Source organism: Homalodisca vitripennis, chromosome X, assembly GCF_021130785.1.
Source record: "Homalodisca vitripennis isolate AUS2020 chromosome X, UT_GWSS_2.1, whole genome shotgun sequence".
NCBI classification, from domain to species: Eukaryota; Metazoa; Arthropoda; class Insecta; order Hemiptera; family Cicadellidae; genus Homalodisca; species Homalodisca vitripennis.
Genome location: NC_060215.1, coordinates 68,423,075 through 68,441,963, shown reverse-complemented (window position 1 = coordinate 68,441,963; position 18,889 = coordinate 68,423,075). Strand labels below are relative to the sequence as shown.

Below are 18,889 nucleotides of genomic sequence, written 5' to 3'. Positions count from 1 at the left end.
AATGTTATAAAACGATGTATTTGAGTAACAGAACTAACATTCCATCAATTAACAAGCATTTCCAGGTATTGTGATCGGTATTGTTGTCGCTGTTATCTTATCTTTCTCGAGAATCCCGATTACGGCAGGCCGCGCGGCATCACATGATTATTTAAGTTTTTTGCACGGTACATAATTGCCTTTCCATTACAATTCAATTTATATTTCTGATCAGCCCCTCTAGAATTATATTTTACTGATAGGTACTATCTCGAGGGATGTTTTTCTTTCGTTGACATCAGCTTCGCGGGCTTCATCTTCGGCCGGAGGCACTCGCATTTTGGGTGGCGGAGTGTGATCAAGAATAAAGTTTTGTGTGTTTTTTTCAATAAAGAGTTTAGTTTATGTTTGGTAATGTTTGTTTTTGTTGAATTGTTGTGTTTGGAGAAATGTAGGGGTAAAATACGGAAGTACAACAAAGCGAACGGGCGGCGAGACTCTGCAATCACGTTATCCACTAGACCGCTCGACTTTGTCTGAGGATGGGGAGGGGTTTGCGATAAGACAATTCCTGTTTTATACTGACGAAATATTGTTCTACGCTAATCTAGTAATCAGTAGAAGCTAAATGTCAACTGTCTGAGGATGGGGAGGGGTTTGCGATAAGACAATTCCTGTTTTATACTGACGAAATATTGTTCTACGCTAATCTAGTAATCAGTAGAAGCTAAATGTCAACTGTCTGAGGATGGGGAGGGGTTTGCGATAAGACAATTCCCGTTTTATACTGACGAAATATTGTTCTACGCTAATCTAGTAATCAGTAGAAGCTAAATGTCAACTGTCTGAGGATGGGGAGGGGTTTGCGATAAGACAATTCCTGTTTTATATTGACGAAATATTGTTCTACGCTAATCTATTAATCAGTAGAAGCTAAATGTCAAATAACGATTCATGTCTGGGTGTGGTCAGTATAATCCCAAAGTACCAATGTATCTAATAAAAGGGGCATAATAAAAATTCCCTAACAACAAACGTAATGAGAGAATTACAAACGTAAACAACGCACAGCAACACGAACGTAACCTTACTCTCGACCAAACAATACAACAGCTGCGAAGCTGATCAATATAATGTACTATTGTATGAATGAAATAATCCATAAAGTGAATGCAAAAGATGTAAACCCAATGAGGCTGACTTTCAAACATGCCATCCACAATTAGATCCTTACAAAAGGAAGTAAATACGAGAAATTCATTCTCTAATTAAAATTGATAGGGAAATATATACAAATTAGGAGTATTAAACAAAGATAGTAATGGATTTTCCAAATGGTGACCATTGCCCAACATTGTTCTCAATGTTCTACCATTTTCAGATTGTTTCTAATTTTAAACAGTTCAGCATTCTTATATTTACTATTTGAAGTGTCCTTTTTTATCCTCCTCTATACTTTCTTTAGTTTTAAATTTTGTGCTCGTTTAACCTTATCCCTCAAGTTTCTTTTGAGACCTGAAGAAAAGGATAGACCGCTTGAAACACTTGAAACGCAGTGTTCTATTTAAAAAAAATTATATTTCTAACAATGGCAAACATCCAAATCCTTTTCTTATTCTATTCAAAAATATTTACTCATCAAGATATTTAACCCTCTCCCGCTCGCATTGTTTCCAGGCGCTCACGGTGCTTCTAACCTCAATTAATTCGCTCTGCCGGTCACGCTTGGTCAAAATACGCGGCGCCTCAACTTACATACGTTCTGTCATTGTAATTAACTATAATTATATATATTAATTATTTTACTATATATTGGTTCAATGAAGTTGATTGTATGAAACCAGGGAGGGGGCACACGGACAGCTGGGCACCGGGTTGTTTGTTGCGCAATTACTTGGTGAAGGTCATTGTCTGGCTCGCCGTCACTGCCCCTGCCACTGTGATCACTCCGAACTACATCCTCAATGCCACCAACCACTTTAGAAAGCTCTGGTACATCACTACACTCACTTGAATCGTCGCAATCACTACTAATAACGAGATCGATTTCACTGTCACGAAGTGTACGACTACAACCCGCCATTGTTTCCGCACAACTAATATTAATAGCAAAATAATGGAATAAATCTACTGTAAAAGTAAAGTAAATGGTCTCCTGATAGCAAACAACCCGTAGTAGTACAAACTATTGCTACTCGAGAGCAGCACTTATCGGCTCTAGTAGATAAAGCAGTGCGTGCCGATCTGTGCCTTTTAGGCTACAGTGGCTATGTGGTGGCCGATTCATGCCTTGCGAGCGGGAGAGGGTTAACTTTCTCCATATAACATTAATACGTGCATTGGTGTCTAAATGAATTTATCATGATATTGTGTACAAACTAGATAATGGCTTTGAAGTCTTAACCAAATAATGTGGTAATCTAAGTGGAACTTACATCACTAATGGATTTGGTCTCTGCATGTTGTTCTTCTCCCAGAGTGTAGTAATGGGAACCACTTAGTTTGATAGCCAGCCCAAGATCACAGAGACAACAACTCAGGTCTGCCTTCACCAAGATGTTCCGGGTGTTTACATCTCGGTGGCAAACACATGGCTTACTCTTGTCTGAAAGCAATTAACAAACACCTTAATTAAAATATATGTAACAAAATAGAAATATACCAGTTTAGAAATATATGACATTTTTCTCTCTGTTTTTATTTTTTTCTACTAATAACTCATATAGGTTTGAACATTTTCTATTCTGATCGTAAATGTTTGTTTAGCTTTTATATTATGTATTTAATTCAATTTCTATGTTTTCAACTTCGAGTGTGGCCACATACTACATTCATTAACCACATTTCCACTTATGGTCTCCATCTTATACACTCATAATTATTCCAATTACATATACTTACAATTACATGAAAGTTCCAATTTAAAAAGAGAACTAGGCTTTTTAAAAGAAAAGATCATGAGAATGGAAGGTTCATTAGGTTGCAAAGAAATTATTGAATGAATTGGAGACAAAGGCAGAGAGGTATAATAATATGATTGACGAGCTGCATCAGCAGGTAGAGGGCTTACAATCTCATCTGGATAAGAAAAAACTTCTGAAACAAGAGATTCAGAAACTTATGAAGATAGTAACAATGAATAAATAAATAAACTTACCTAATTAATGAACAAGTAAAAACATTTCAAAATTGGAAAGGTTAATTTCAGGTTTTTAAATTAAATTAGAATCCCAAAAAGAAACAGTCTGTAACACCTTCATTAGTGGCATAGTTGCACAGAAAACCAGCTTGCTGAAAACCCTCCTCATGGAACTCCCCATTTCTTCAGCACCTGAGTTTATTAACCTTAAAGACACAAGATGACATGGAGTTTGAAATATATATGCTAAGAAAAAAACTGAAATCATTTTTAAAATATCCTCAAGGAAGACCAATATTACGTGCATGTAGCCAGGAAAATTTAAGTACAGAGGCAGCAGTATCTTCAAAAGAAATTGACGAAAAAATCTAATAAATTAAAACCTCCTATACTTCCTCCAACTTGGACAAGAGTAATGCAAAAGGGAAACTTAGAAAGAAGAATCACTTTAGCATTCCTTTACAAGTGGCAAAAAGCAAGCTAACTATGCCTCCTTATTCTGGAAAAACAAGGTTACTCAACAATCCTCCTCAGCAGAACTTTGATATCACAAAACAGTCTCCAACTACTACACAGATCAAACTCACTCTATTGTTACAAAAACCCAGAACAGGAAAAAATCTCTCTACCATATACTGCTCAGTTACTCAAAGAGGTGGAAAAAACATTGACAGGGTTATTGAAAAACCAGGAGTTTTAACCAGCGGACATAACTCGAAGATGAGTAATCACCATTTGAATTGAGTGAGTCAGTCAAACACTGTCTAAAAAACTGGACAAAATTATTACTGAGGGAGCTAGCTAAACCCTGTCTAGAAAAACTAATAAAACTCACCTTGACTGAACAATTAAATGAAAATTTGGAACAACGTTATTCATCTTTACAGTTTAATACATCCATCAATTCTCCACTCCAAAATCCAATTCTGACACTCAACATTTTTTAGAGATAAACCATTCGAGGAGAACTTGGTCCAGAACTTTCCTAAATTTAAATTTGACCAAGACAAAATCTGTTACGAAAACATAGATAGAAATTTGGGCAGAATTAATAAGATAAATAGACTTTACTTTTAACATCAAATCCATATTATGTAATTCTCACAGAACATGGGTTACATGCAGATAAAATTTTGACTGAGAAACTAATTAATTATGACCTTGTAGCTGCATTTGGTAAACAGGACCATAACAAAGGAGGAGTGGCCATACGAAGTCTGTTATTCTGTGGGTTATGTATTTTCGTTTTTTAATTTTTCTTTGTGGCATAATGTTGGTACACGTCTGTCAAGTACGCCAACAAGTTCAGCCATTTTTAATGTTCAGTTAATTGTTGACAGCTGATTTGCTTGCACGTGTTGTGGCTCATCTTCGATTTGTGCCTATTCAAAGAAAAAAATGTATCAAAGAATCTGCATCAAATTTTGTGTTAAAAACTAAATTAAGTCTGTGGACGCATGCCAAATGTTGACTGTGGCTCATGGAGATGCTACCTTGGACTGAAGCAACATTTATCGGTAGTACAAAACGTTTTCAGAGGGCCGAGAAGATGTGAATGACAAAAACATTGATGAAATGAAGAATTGGCTAATCGTCGAATCACAATTAGTTTTTGACCTAAAACTGCAGCGCATTACCATTGCTAATGAGCTGTTAGACTCTGTCTGCAATGGTCCAAATTTGGTTCAGAGAGTCATTACCGGTAACAAAACATGAGGTTTAAGGTTATGATAATTTTTGGTTTATAGAACTGTCTATTAGGAATATTATCTGCATGCACCACGATAACGCCCCTGCTCACATATCGTTACTTGTGCATAATTTTTTGGCCAAGTTATGAAGTGGTTTCAGGAATGGAAAAAACGTTCGCACAAGTGTATAATACTAATGGGGATTACGTTAAAAGGGACAAAATTGAGATTGATGAATAAATAATTTTTGAAAAAAAAAGTTGCAATATTTTGTGAACAGACCTCATATTTAAATCCAGTTTATTGACAATACAACCGAAGAAATTTTAACAAATGAACACAGTGTAGAGCTGGTTTTTGAAGTAGCAGCAGTTGATGTTCAAATTCATAAGAACAATTGGCTGTATATAGTTGGTCTGTACAGACCTCCAAGTGATTCTTTAGACGAAGGGCTTCAAGCATTAAACAATTTACTAGAATTTCTACCAACTGACAACAGCTCAATTTGCATTGTAGGAGACTTCAACATTGACTGCTTGAATATGACATAGGAAAAAGAAAGTGAAAACAACAAACTCAATGAAGTAATTTTGTCTTACAACATTCAGAGATTGTCCCTGCCAGTACCAATAATTACAAAAAATACTCTAACATGCCCTTAGACCATACTACAGTAGAGATCATCAATACTGGAATTTTGGATCACACAGGCCAATACTGCAAAATACAAATTCCTTCAAAACTTAAGGTCATCCAACATCAACTCACAGGAGCTTCAACCACCAAAATTTAAAACAGCTTAAGGATCTATTGGAAATTCAAACATGGGACAGAGTGAAGGATGCAACAGATGTTGAAGAGGCCTGTTCCCTATTTCCCTTATTGTATAGATTATAAATACTATTATGGTAGCGATCAAAATAATTTGCCCAGAAAAAAAGTCTCGAGGTTCAAGTAACAATCAGAAGAAATATTTTAACCCAGAAGCCATTGCCTTTAAAAATTGTTTTCTAGATGTCCAGCACAAGTACATTCTGAGAGATAAGGAAGAAGATAGACTTGCAGCTAATATAAGTAAGAAGACATATGATCAAAAATTAATAAGCATCCGCAAAAACTCGAATGCACAATCAATATCTGAAGCATCCAACAAAAGTAAAGCAATTTGGAGAGTCATAAACAGTGAAACAGCTCCAAAAACTTGTTTTTCACACCTTCCTCTCTAAACATCAATAGAAAAAAAGTTGAGAACCCCTTACAATCTAATCAGGCTAATCATTTTAATGATGACTGTTCTACCATTGCAGAAAAAGACTTTACAGAATAATGGACTGTATCCGAGGTCAAATTGAAACATAACGTCAAATAGTCCCCATGGAGAGTAGCATTTTAACCTTATTGAAACCTACACTGTCTTCAGGTATTGAGAATATTCCATCACAACTGCTAAAATATTGCAAAAGAAGAACTTTCTTATCTGACACAATTAATCAACAGATGTATAGCTGAAAGCATTTTCTCCCATTTTCTTACTAACCATTGTTTCTAAGGTGTTTGAAAGGGTAGTCCTTAATACTTATTAAGCACTTAAAAAGAAATAATTTACTAGTCAAAATGCATCATGGCTTGTTATCAGGCAGATCTACAAATACAGCACTTGCAGATCTTGTAGAGTTCATTGAGAATAATCTAAGATATTAAAAATATGTTTCAAGAGTATTTTTAGATCTTTAGTATGGCTTTTTACTGTCTTGGACATGGTTAAATTCTATATAAATTACAAGCCTTGGGGATGCATGGTGTGGCAGCAAGATAATTTTGCAGCTATTTGTGTAAACAAAGCCAACTCGTTGAACTAAAGGAAACCAAAACCGTGAAATCTGAGAGAGCACCTATGGAAAGAGGTATCCCTAAGGGTCTGTCCTAGGACCAGTCCTGTTTGTGCTCTTAACCCTTGACCTTCCAAAATATATTCAAGACTATAGTTAATTGTAATGTTTGCTGAAGACACTGATTTACTAACTTGTGATAGCACCACAGAACAACTAGAATTCAAAAGTTTTATATCTGTTAACAAGGCCCAAGAATACTGTCGTAGAAAAGACTTGGTTTTCAACGAAACCAAGACCAAACTATTTATACTGGGAAGAAAGAAAGACGAGTTATCACCACTGCCAAACTTACAGCAAGTCTATACAACAAAACATCTGGGTGTAATTACAGATGAATGCTTATCGTGGACACATGAAATGAAATGAAAAATTCTTTATTTTTACAGGCAAAGTTAGGGCCGCATGGCCAATTTTAATGGAGTCAATTTTAAAGTGTGAATAGATTTGCAGGTCATCAGCATACATGTGATATGAGCTATGTTTAAGTACAGAATGAATGTCGTTCACGTACAGTACAAATAATAAAGGACCAAGAATCGATCCCTGTGGCACCCCACAAGTAACAATTTCCCAGTCCGAAGTCATGTCATCCACTTTTACACACTGCCGTCTCCCTGACAGATAAGATCTCAGCCAAGTTAATACATGACTAGAAAACCCTATTAGCCTTAGTTTAGCTAGCAATACTTTATGGTTTACGCTGTCGAAAGCTTTTGAGAAATCGAAAAGAGTGAGAATTGTGCCCTGTCTGTGATCCATAGCAAGCCTAATGTCATCCGTCACTTTTAAAAGTGCAGTTTCTGTACTGTGGTTGGTCCGAAAACCAGATTGATAGTCATTAAATATGTTGTTGTAAGATAGATATTCAGTGAATTGGCAGTGCACAATTCTCTCTAGGCGTTTAGATAATGCAGGAAGAATATTTATCGGCCTATAATCTGAACATGACGCTGGTGCTGAAATCTTATTAAGAGGACGGACAAAAGCAGACTTCCATTGTGATGGGAAAATACCACTCCTAAGAGACGTGTTGAAAATAAATGTGACTATTGGAAGGACAGCAAATAGAATATTCTTTATGAGGCGTATTGGGATGCCATCGTACCCAACAGCATTACTGCAAATACGGCGTATAGCTTTCAACACGTCACCTTGTATCACAGGTTTAAAAGTAAACTCAGGATAACCACAACTACGGCGAGGTAGGTTTTGAAGATGTTTTAAGTAGTCCTCCACTTTTTCCTGACTGAAACTTTGACTACAAGATGTAAAAAATTGGTTCAACTCATTCAGAGGTATAAGAACTGGCTGTGAAATACGTTGTTTTCCTATTTCAAGGCTTTTAACCTTACGCCATAAGTCGCTTGACGACTGTTTCCTATTCTCAAAAAGACCTCGAGTATATCTCAGCCTGGAATTACGCAGAAGTTGTTTAACCCTGTTTCGAATTAAACGGTACTGATCCATAAGTATCTGGTCATTAGAGCGCCTCGCTCTTCGATATAAGCTATCGCGATGGGCCATCAGGCTAAGAATATCCTTTCTCATCCATGGCACTGGGTGCCTCTTATTTATTCGTTTTGTCACATAAGGAGCATGTTTATCATAAACAGATAAAATTTGTTTATTAAAACCATCCACCATGTCATCAACAGAGTCAAGATTCTCTAGGTTATGCCATGGGAGCAATAAAATATCGGACATAAATTCAGCCTCATTCATGTTTTTAAAGTCTCTATACTTGATAAACCTAGTTTTAATCTTAGGTATATTTACTGAATAAACACAATAGATTAGGTCATGTTTTGATATGGCAGGGACTGGAAGCTGCGCATGAAGGATGATATCTTGTGGTTCCGAAACCACCATGAGGTCAAGAAGTGTGTCAGACTCGGCAGTGTGATGAGTTGACTCCAGTGGCAGTATTGTAAGATTACACGAGTCAAACATGGAAGTCAGCTGTCTGTAGTTATAGTGTTGATTATTTTTCATCAAATCAGTGTTGAAATCGCCCATGATCAATATACGACTATATCTGTGCATGTGGTGCAAGAGAGCATTTTCAAAATCTGTCATATGTCCAACTCTGGGTGGGCGATAACACACTCCCAGTAGTAGTACATCTGAACCAGACAAACCAATTTCAATAAACATAAATTCTGGCCCAGCCGAGTACTCAGAAGGCGGAAAAAGAAGCGGTTTAAAATTTAAGCCCTCCCTAATATACACTGCAACAACTCCGCCATTTTTTCCTGTTCTATCGTTCCGTTGCAAAACATAACCAGGAAGGAAAACTTCGCTTGACTGAATACTCGGCTTAAACCAGGATTCTGAAATTCCAATTAAATCAAACTGTTGAAGGCCAAAAATTTCTCTAAGCTCATAAACAGTACTTATGTAGTAAACTGGACTCGGCACTGTATTCAATTCGAAGAACTAGACCGATTTCCAATGTAGAAGCAGTTAAAAAAGTCACATACTAAGCACTTTTTGAAAATCATATAAGATATGGAATTTTGGTTTGAGGAGGCACATCAGGAGAAAATATCCAAAGAGTATTTGTCCTAGAAAAGCGTGCTGTAAGGATACTAGCTGGACTGAAGCCAAGAGAGTCATGCAAGGATGCATTCAGGGAATGGGGAATACTCACAGTGCCCTCCATCCATATAACAAGTAATTATGTATGCTGTACAAGAGAATCTACAGAGACTTATCCACATTCATCAACATAATACAAGGCACTCCCAACAGATTACCCTAACTACACATCGCCTAGCACTCTTCCAGAAAAAGTAGTCCTATGCTGAAACAAGATTTTTCAATGCTCTACCAACAAGTCTCAAGAATAGTCTACTAACAACTCCAAAGAAGAAGCTGAAAGACTGGTTCATTGACAAACCTTTTTACTCCCTTGATGAATGTCTGTACAGAAATTATGAAAGTCTAAATATTTAACATTGTATGTTTTTGTGTAAACATTGTTTTAAGTTAATTTGACACACTTTCCATAGTTCATGTTTTCATGTTTAGTGATTTTTGCATGTTTGACAAGGATATACACAGCATGTGGATTAATAATAACCCAAAAACAAAAATCATTGATGGGTGTCTATCACAGCTGTCAGCTGCGAATTTCAATGTACCATGAGGGACTATTACGGCTGTCTGACTTAAAAGGGGTAATGGCAGAATATTAAATTTCAGTGTGAAATGTTTAAGAATAGTTTAAGACTTTAAAAGTTCATGTTAAAACATGGAACCTGCGCTTCTTATAGTTTTGTTTTCCTACATAATACTCACCTCCCCTGTGAATATCCATATGAAGAAATGCTAATCCTTTGGCAATTGAGAGAGCCATTCGACAGAAAGTGTTGAAGTCCAGCGTGTGCAGACGAATGTAATCTTGCAGACATCCATTGGAGCAGTAAGACAGAACAAGTAAGTACTCTGCACAGTTGCTATCCAAGCTTATCTTCTCACTGCAACCTATACAAACAACAACACACCCAGACTTTATACTTTTAGCTTCCTACACTACACATGGTTTGTACACGTTCTTCACACATGGACTTCAAACCTTTGACATAAACAAACTTATAATTTTATAAAAAAATATTTCTAAAAGTCATTTGCAGCATGACTACAAACACAACACATTTTCTATCCTGTATTACAATTTTGTCCATTCTTTGGTTATTTGACATAGACAATAGACAATATACAAAATTCTTTATTCATAATCTTAGAGATCAGAATGGTGTCACAATACATTAAGATTTTCAATTTGTTTCAAAGTTAACAGATCCATTTGGTAAATAAGTATTCTTATATATAAGTTTAAATCTTCTAATTGGTAGACAATCATTTGCCAGAAAACTTATAATATTTTAACATCTAGTTTTAAAATATCCTTTACCAATTAAATAAATAAACAGTTACACCGGTAGTTCTCTGTGTCACTGGCTTTTAGATTCATTAGGAAAATAATTAGCACTTACTGTTCCAAACGTAACTAAAAGCACAAATTGGCATGACCAAGAGTACTCTCTCTCTCTTATGATTTAAATTTGACTGCTATATTAAGCCAACTATACCGACGGCTGTCTGTCTCATATACCACATCATACATCACCTTCACTGCTGGCCCTCTCTTTTGCTGATCTTAAGTTGATATTGGGTATATTCTAGCTTCACCGACAGTACACTCACTATTTTTTATTTATTAAGAATTTCATTTTTAAAATCATAAAACTAACATTGAATTTCATTTTTATCATATTGCCTGTTCCTGCTTAGTTTGTGGCAATATTTATGGGTAGACATGTCCATATAATAATCCACATAATTTTATCTCAGATTACATAAAAATTTATATTTAAACCAGAATTATAATATACTGTGTATGAAATTCAGCGAGAAACAATTTTAATTATGTCTGAGAAACATTAGCAACGAAAAAACACAGTACTTGAAAAACTCATAATTTAAAGTACTAAGTCATGTTACTGAATTATGGATAATAATAATTTGACATTTTTATAGTACCCAACTACTTGGAGGAGAGGTATTTGGTAGATTTAGGGCAGCGAGATTTGGCTACAACAATGTCACACTAGTTGTTTCCGTCATAAAGTATACTACTCACCAAAATAAGTTAGTAGAGATGAGTTTTCCATGAATGGAAGGCAGTAGATATCTCGCTCATTGAAATAATACTGTTTATAAGATGCAGGGAAGACTTTGATGGCAACCTGCTGATTCTCAAGGTAACCCATCCATACCGTTCCATAGCGCCCTTGACCTGCAACCATATTTGCAAACATATGTTATTATTATGTACCAATACTGGTATCTAGAAAAGTTACATTGAAGAAGATATTTTATTATTGTATAAAAGTCCCCAACACTATCCAACAGCTTTACAGCTTCATATCTGCCGAAAACGAACTGACTTATAGACTTAAAATTGTGCATGAAGTTTCATTTCTATATAAGGAACACTGAGTTTGATGATAGTGCATGTCACTCCACTGGATTTGGCTGAGCATTAGCGAATATTTTTACAATAGCATATGGGTAACTATGATGGCAACAAGAAAATAGCAGACTAAATAAATGTGTAAACAAACTCAATACACCTATAACAAATATAGCCAAATTATCCCATCAAACAACACCATTTTTAGTGATTTGGTGTGTAAACTTTTATTATTTAAACAGTGATTTGAAACCCAATTTAATGAACAAACATCTGAATGTATCACGTGGCAAGATATTTTGAGAAAACAAAATGAAAGGTATAGATTGGGAAAGGTAGCTTAACCCTCTCCTGGAATAATTACTGTGACACACTACTGATGCTACCTGAAGGAAATGATTTGGCTGCTTTGCCATGGGAAAAAGACTCACAATTTTTTTATTTTAACAACTCTATTCAAATAAAACTATAGCATATTATACATAGTTATAAAGACTATTCACATCTCTAAACAAAAATTCAGTTTACATGTCTTCTGTCTTGTACATACAACTACTGTGAAAACAACATAACAATATGACATCAGTAAAACAGTACTTGCAGAAAGTTACAAATAGTTTCAATAATTCTGCAAGATAGCAGCACAAGATGGAAGAAATTGTGATGAAAAACGACTAAATGACTATCACCGATGAGATTGATAAAAAATGTCATATTAGTCATAGATAGCATCCCTAGGCATATAAACATTCAATAAATGAGGACTACAATACTGCCAATAGATATTTCTATTAGCAGTTCGGTAAGTAGCCGTATGATGATAGAACAAAGCATAGGCAATGAAAAAGCAGTTGGTGGCAAACAGAAGCAATAGAAATTTAACACCAGGCTCCCCATCAGTTGATTCAATATGAATGTTGAGTTCAGCTCTAGTTCACCTTTCTCTTAGTGCAGTGTCTGTTATCTGACACGGTTGCAGACTTGACTCTTCAAATCTGAGTCGTGTTTGTCTGAAGAGATCCAAAAGAAGTCGGCAACAAAGAAGCTCAAAACAAACTCTACATCGTTTTGACATCAAAGACACCTAGATTACAAAATATAGTGTATAGTGAAGAGGTATTCTCATTGTATCATTAGGTACACAATTGAGTCTGCAATAGCGTCATATATCAGATGTTGCTCTAAGAGAAAGGTGAACTGGAGCTGAACTCAATATTCACAAGATACGGCTGCCGATGTATTCTCAATTCCATTATGAAACTAATATGATAAGGGTGCCAATATATTCTTAATATCACAATGAAGCAAACAAGATAAATGTGTGGCAATATATTCTCAATACTGCTAGAAACTGGCAAGATACAGTTGCCGATGAAGGTGGTATTTTCCCAATGCTATCATGAGGCTCGTTAGAGAGGTTTGGTAAAGCTTTTGTATTCCAAATAGTACTTTTAAGGCTTGAGAGAGGGAAAGGTTACTGGCCAAAATTAGGTTATTCAATAATAGATATGGCAAAAATCTATCTTATAGAATTATGTGGAAAAAGACAGTTGTTGAATTACTTCAAAACATTTGGTAGGCTAAAGCCCTGTGTGTGAATTATCCTTGTAAAGTTTACTTTGCTTATCAAAAGTACAACAAACAGTCTCAGTTTAGACTGACAACATTATACATATTATACATCACAGATATTTCCTAAATTAAATGTGCTTCTTCCTCCATCACAAAAAAAATTATAATAATTTTCTCTGCTTAACTTTTTTGTATCCAATTGGATACTCTTTCTAACATTTTAACTTCCTCAAAATTTCCTATTATAATAAATAATATGATTATTTGTGGCTGATTTTAAATTACTCATTTTTAATAAAATACTGAACAACTTCAGCAATAAAAACCATTCAGATCCAACCAAAAATATTCCTGAAAGACCGTCAGTAAAGAAAATTCAAATTCAACATATCTTACCTACAACAGCTGAGAGTTTAATATGATCAATCATGTGGCCATTATTCCCTCGATGGTTGCCCTCCATTAAGTGCACAGAGTCAGAGAGCAAGCCTTTTTCTGGATCTGTCCAGCGCCGAGATATGGCAAACAACGCCAACAGCACAGCAAGTAGAGTCAGTGAACAAGCCACCAACACAACTACTGTCTCACGATGTGATAAGCTTGCTGCCACAGCTGTAACAGCCCATCACATTAACTGTGCCACCAATTCACAGGTTTTTACTTTTACAACTTTTACTTCTATTGCGCTAATTTTAAGTAGTGCCATCTATGGCAATGTAGGGTGGGACAGGGATAAATTTTGTAGGAAGAATGATAAAGGGTATTTGATCACTAAAAATAAATTTTTATATCAATACCTATTTATCAACACTTAAAATAGTTATTATAAAATGTTGGTAAGAGTTAAATTTGCACATACTTGAATATATGTATGTATGAATGCAGTGTTTCAAATTGTATATTCACTGAAGGGATCTTGCAAACTATAAGAGATACAGAAAAAATTGAATGGACACAGTTATGCATAATAATAAGACCAACAAATTAATGTGGTCAAGTTGATTATTGGTTATGTCATCACTTATTACACTCAAAACTGTTTTGGTCAAAATGTTCAAACTGTCACAGCTCTTTAAACAATAATTTTGTCAAAATAATAAGTATAAATCTCTAAAACTATTAATAATTTTTGGTTGAAATATGAAAATTGATCAGAAACAGTACCGATCATATTATTGTTAAATATGAATCCACTGATTCACAACTTTCCAAAATTCTACGAAAACCTGTTAGTGGAAATAATGTAGGTTTCCATACATAGAGTCAATCATCACAACTCACGTGGTGCAATTGTAATGGAGAAGCCAACTCTCTCCTCATCGTCAGAGCTGGCTAGGAATGGTGGCTCCGTGTAATTCAAGTTACATAAGTCCTCAGTGCAACAACAGAATTTTGTGTTGTTGAGAGCTTTTGTTTGTTTATTTATTGCTAAACATAACTCTGACCCACATTCTTCCTTTCCTGATACCTCCCAACAACCTGAAATACATACGATTTTCAAAGTAATTCTTTTTAAATGACACCTTATTAGTATAGTATATAGTAAGTAGTAGTAGTATTAGTATGTCAAAAAAATAAAGAACAATTTAAAAATATAGTATGTTGTGGTGTTATGACTATTAATTTTGTTAAAACTAGACAATAGACAATAGACAATATGCTTTATTAACAATATCATCAAGACATGTTACAGAGTCAAACAGTTGTTAAAAGTGAATTGTATTATTAAATGAGAGGTCTATTTAAAATTCATCATTCCATGAGAAGAACTCATCGAGCGTGTAGTATGCGTGGTCTTGCAGCCAACACCGTAAGGTTCTCTTTATAGCTCTTGGGTTGTCTTTCAGATGATCTGGTAGCTTGTTGAACAGTTTCATTCCAGCATATGATGGTTTTTTCTTGAACAATGCTGTTCTATGGACTGGTAGAGTGTAATCCCCTGCTTGTCTAGTGTAGTGGCCGTGGAGATCTCTTTGTTTTGGAGGATTCTTATTTATGCAGTAAAGTATGGTTTCTATGATGTAAATGGATGTTACTGTCAATATTTTCCAGTTTTTGAAGATGTTTCTGCAGCTCTCTCTAGGTCCTATTCCAGCCATTAACCTTATTGTTTTTTCTGCATCACCAGAACTCTGTGGAGATTGCCAGCTGAAGAAGCACTCCAGACCGTGTTCCTAGCCGTATCATAAAAATACTTAGGGTATTTCTCCAACCCGAATTTTTAAGTGATTGATCATAGGAATAAAAACATAAATTAAGCTGGCAACAGGCTGAGAATGTCCCAACAAAACAATCAAATTGTTAACAGTCCTCATCATTAAGGATATGACACTTGAATTGTTTTCAAAATAATCCAATTGTTCCATCCAAAAAAATAGCAAGGACAACTGAAAAATTAGTATACAAATGTTAATTTATAATCAATATAAATTTGTTATTGTTTCCAAGTATATTCATTAAATGTAAATGTTTCCTTACTTTGATAAGTTGATTATGTTCATAAAATAAATGCTTGACTGTAATAAGAACAACCTTATACAGGACTTGGCTTGACCACTACTGCTTTCCATATATAAAGGAACTTTCCTATGATAAACACAATTACACAAGCACATGAGCTAGATTTGATAACACAAGGTCTGTTCAGAAAATAACATTGCTACACACAGTACACATCCAGCTGCTATGCTCTTTGCTCTTGTATTAAAATGTATGTTGCAATATACAAGGCCTATTCAGAAAGTAATTACCATTTCATTTTATTGCCGTCGCAGCACAGCTGTCGATGTTCCGTGTATGCATGTAAATTTTCCTTGTTCACTGGCTCTCAAGTAACGCCTTTTGGTAGCTGTACAATTTGGTTTTCTGATTGTTGTAAACATTTATAATGTTTAAGGCAACTACTGATCCCACCAACTATGAGATTCGTTCTATAATTCAATTTTGAATGCAAAGAAACCAGCCGAAATTTATTCTATAAGTAATGACATTCTTGGGTTACAATGTTCAATGAAAGCAGAACAAATATCCCTCGGAGTGGTCGTCCTTCTATTGTCAACAATGATCTGTAAGGAAAGGTAATGAAAAAATCCGTGAAGACAGACAGTTCACAATGACGACGCTTCCAAATGAATTTTCTAAACACAAGATTATTACAGACCGCGTAGGTATCTATCACAAACTGTGTTCCCGATGGATTACAAAAGTGCTCACCGATGTTCACAAAACCAAGTGACTTGGCAGTTTCAATGGCAGTAGTTCAATCACCTGCTACAAAACTCAGATTTGGTATCATACACCATATCTATGTACCTATGGACATATTACTTTACACATGAAGCACGAGCTCGGTGGCAATCAGTTTGGATCCGAAAATTTAAGTTGTAAAATGCTATGAAATCCTGGCTATCACTGGTGGGACGTTTCTAGACAGAAGGGGTTGAAAAGCTGATCACCCACCATGACAAGTGTTTGAACTTTGGTGGAAACTATATGGAAAAATAGTGTAGAGTATGCTGTTTTATGTAGAAATAAAATTGATTAAAAAATTTTTTTTTCCTAGTTTTGTTCCCAAAATGGTACTTACTTTCTGAATACGCCCTCTAATATCTCATCACTTGTGAGGTACGTTCTATGATTTGTAATCAAGGTTTTTGTAATCAAGGTTTGTGATGTGTATGGAAAAGGAACAAAGAGTGAAAGCCAAGTGAGGCAATGATGTGTTGATTTCAACCATTTCCTTACCAATGTATACAATGAGAACCACAGTACAGGTCCTATTTTGTTGACTAATGAACTGATGATGAAAATCAACAGCAAAATTTGTGAAAAACATCAGTTCGCAATTATTACACTTTCAGAACATCTTTCGCAAATTTTATGGGGTTTGCAATATAAAATTGTGGTTAAAAAGCTTGGTTATTATCATCGCAAGCAACAAATTTCTACAGAAAATTTGAAATCTTTATGCCATGGTATGATAGGGCCTAAATTTAAAATAACGATAAAAAAATAGAATAATATGGATCCATTATTATTATCCATATAATGGTTTTATATGGATGGTGGTAGAAAAATGGTATAAGTAAGTACCTTTCAAATAAATAAATAAATAATAGCCCATAATTTGATTTTGTTCCATATAAAAGTCTTTTACTTTTTAAACAGTGAAGAAAAGAGTAAACACAAGAATACCAACAATCCCTAAAATGAACTTTTAGGTATTTAATGGCAGACTTGACAACTTCCACTCATACATGCCAATGTTTGATAAACTGCCATGTTCGTACCAACATTTACTATTTTTTTATTTTTTTTTTATTTTTTTTTAATGATCTTTATTGACATAAACATGGAGTGCAGTCATGGCGTCAAGAGTTTTTAAAACTTGAGTTGCGTGGTCATCAGTGAGAAGGTCTTCCTATCTGCAGGCATTCTTCAACAGAGTAGAACTCCTTGTCCAACAGCCAGTCAAGAAGAGCTTCTTTAAAGTTCCTGTTGCTTTTTTGTTCTTTCAGCGTTGGTGGAAGGATGTTGAAGAGTCTAGCCCCGATATAGGACGGTTTTTTTTTTCATAGGCAGTCAGGTGATGTGCTGGGAGTCTGTAGTTAGCTCTGTTCCTAGTGTTATATGGATGTGTATCCAAGAATTGGACGAGTCCTTTGTTAACTGCATAGGTTATTACCTCACCGATGTACAGGTTGGCAACTGTCTGCAGTTTCAGTCTCTTAAACACCCCTCTACAAGAGTCCCGAAAACCCCAATTCAGCCATTATTCTTATTGCCTTTTTTTGAAGGAGCAGTACCCTGTGTAGATTTCGCAGAGATGAAAACCCCCATACAGTCAGCCCATAGCGCATTTGGGACTCATAGTGCAAAGTAAGCTGTTCTTGAGGTTTCTGTGTTGCTGATTTGTTTGAGTCGCTTAATTACATATAGGGCAGTGCTAAGTTTTTTGCACAGTTGGTCTACGTGGGGTTTCCAATTGAGGTCACTATCTAGGGTTATCCCAAGGTATTTAACCTCTTTATATGTTGAGACATTGGGTAGCTCGAGGGCACTCCTTCTTTGTGGGCCAAAGAAAAGCTGCTGTGTCTTCTCTTCGTTCAGAACAAGGTCATTTTCCTGACTATATTGTTTGGCTATACGGGCAGCAATGTAGGCTTTAATTTCCAGCTCTTTAACATTCTTGTGCGACACAATGAGGGCAGTGTGTCGTCAGCGTAGAGGAATATTTCACAGTTGTCCTGTAGCGTGGATACGATGTCATTAGTGTATAAAATAAATAGTACAGGGCCAAGCACAGATCCCTGTGGGACTCCTCTTGTTATCTGTGCTTGTGTGGATCTAAATTTTTGACACCTATTGTTGACTACTTGAGTTATTTCAGTCATTTGTGTTCTTCCACTGAGGTAGCTCTGGAACCACTGATGTGCTACTCCTCTTATTCCTAGAGCTTTCAGTTTGTCAAGGAGATGTTTGTGGCTCAGGCTGTCAAAAGCTTTACTAAAGTCAAGTAAGATACCAGTTGTTGTGGCCCCTTCTTCAGATGCATCAATGATAGTTTCCACTAAATCAATTATGGCTGTAATGGTGGACTTGCCTCTCCTAAAGCCATGTTGGCGGTTGGTTAGAAGAC

The 18,889-nt window shown here is 35.6% G+C and overlaps 1 protein-coding gene across 5 annotated transcripts in view; it reads right to left on the bottom strand.

The window, feature by feature from the left end:
* LOC124369138 (activin receptor type-2A-like) overlaps positions 1 to 18,889 on the bottom strand; it is a 64,475-nt gene that overhangs the window by 26,111 nt on the left and 19,475 nt on the right. For all 5 annotated transcript variants that reach the window (XM_046826914.1, XM_046826912.1, XM_046826913.1 and 2 more), the window contains exons 5-9: positions 14,533 to 14,730; positions 13,648 to 13,863; positions 11,347 to 11,502; positions 10,002 to 10,187; positions 2,415 to 2,584 (exon numbers count right to left, since the gene is read on the bottom strand). In XM_046826914.1, coding sequence (XP_046682870.1) covers positions 2,415 to 2,584; positions 10,002 to 10,187; positions 11,347 to 11,502; positions 13,648 to 13,863; positions 14,533 to 14,730 — 926 coding nt within the window. The remainder of the gene's footprint in view (positions 1 to 2,414; positions 2,585 to 10,001; positions 10,188 to 11,346; positions 11,503 to 13,647; positions 13,864 to 14,532; positions 14,731 to 18,889) is intronic.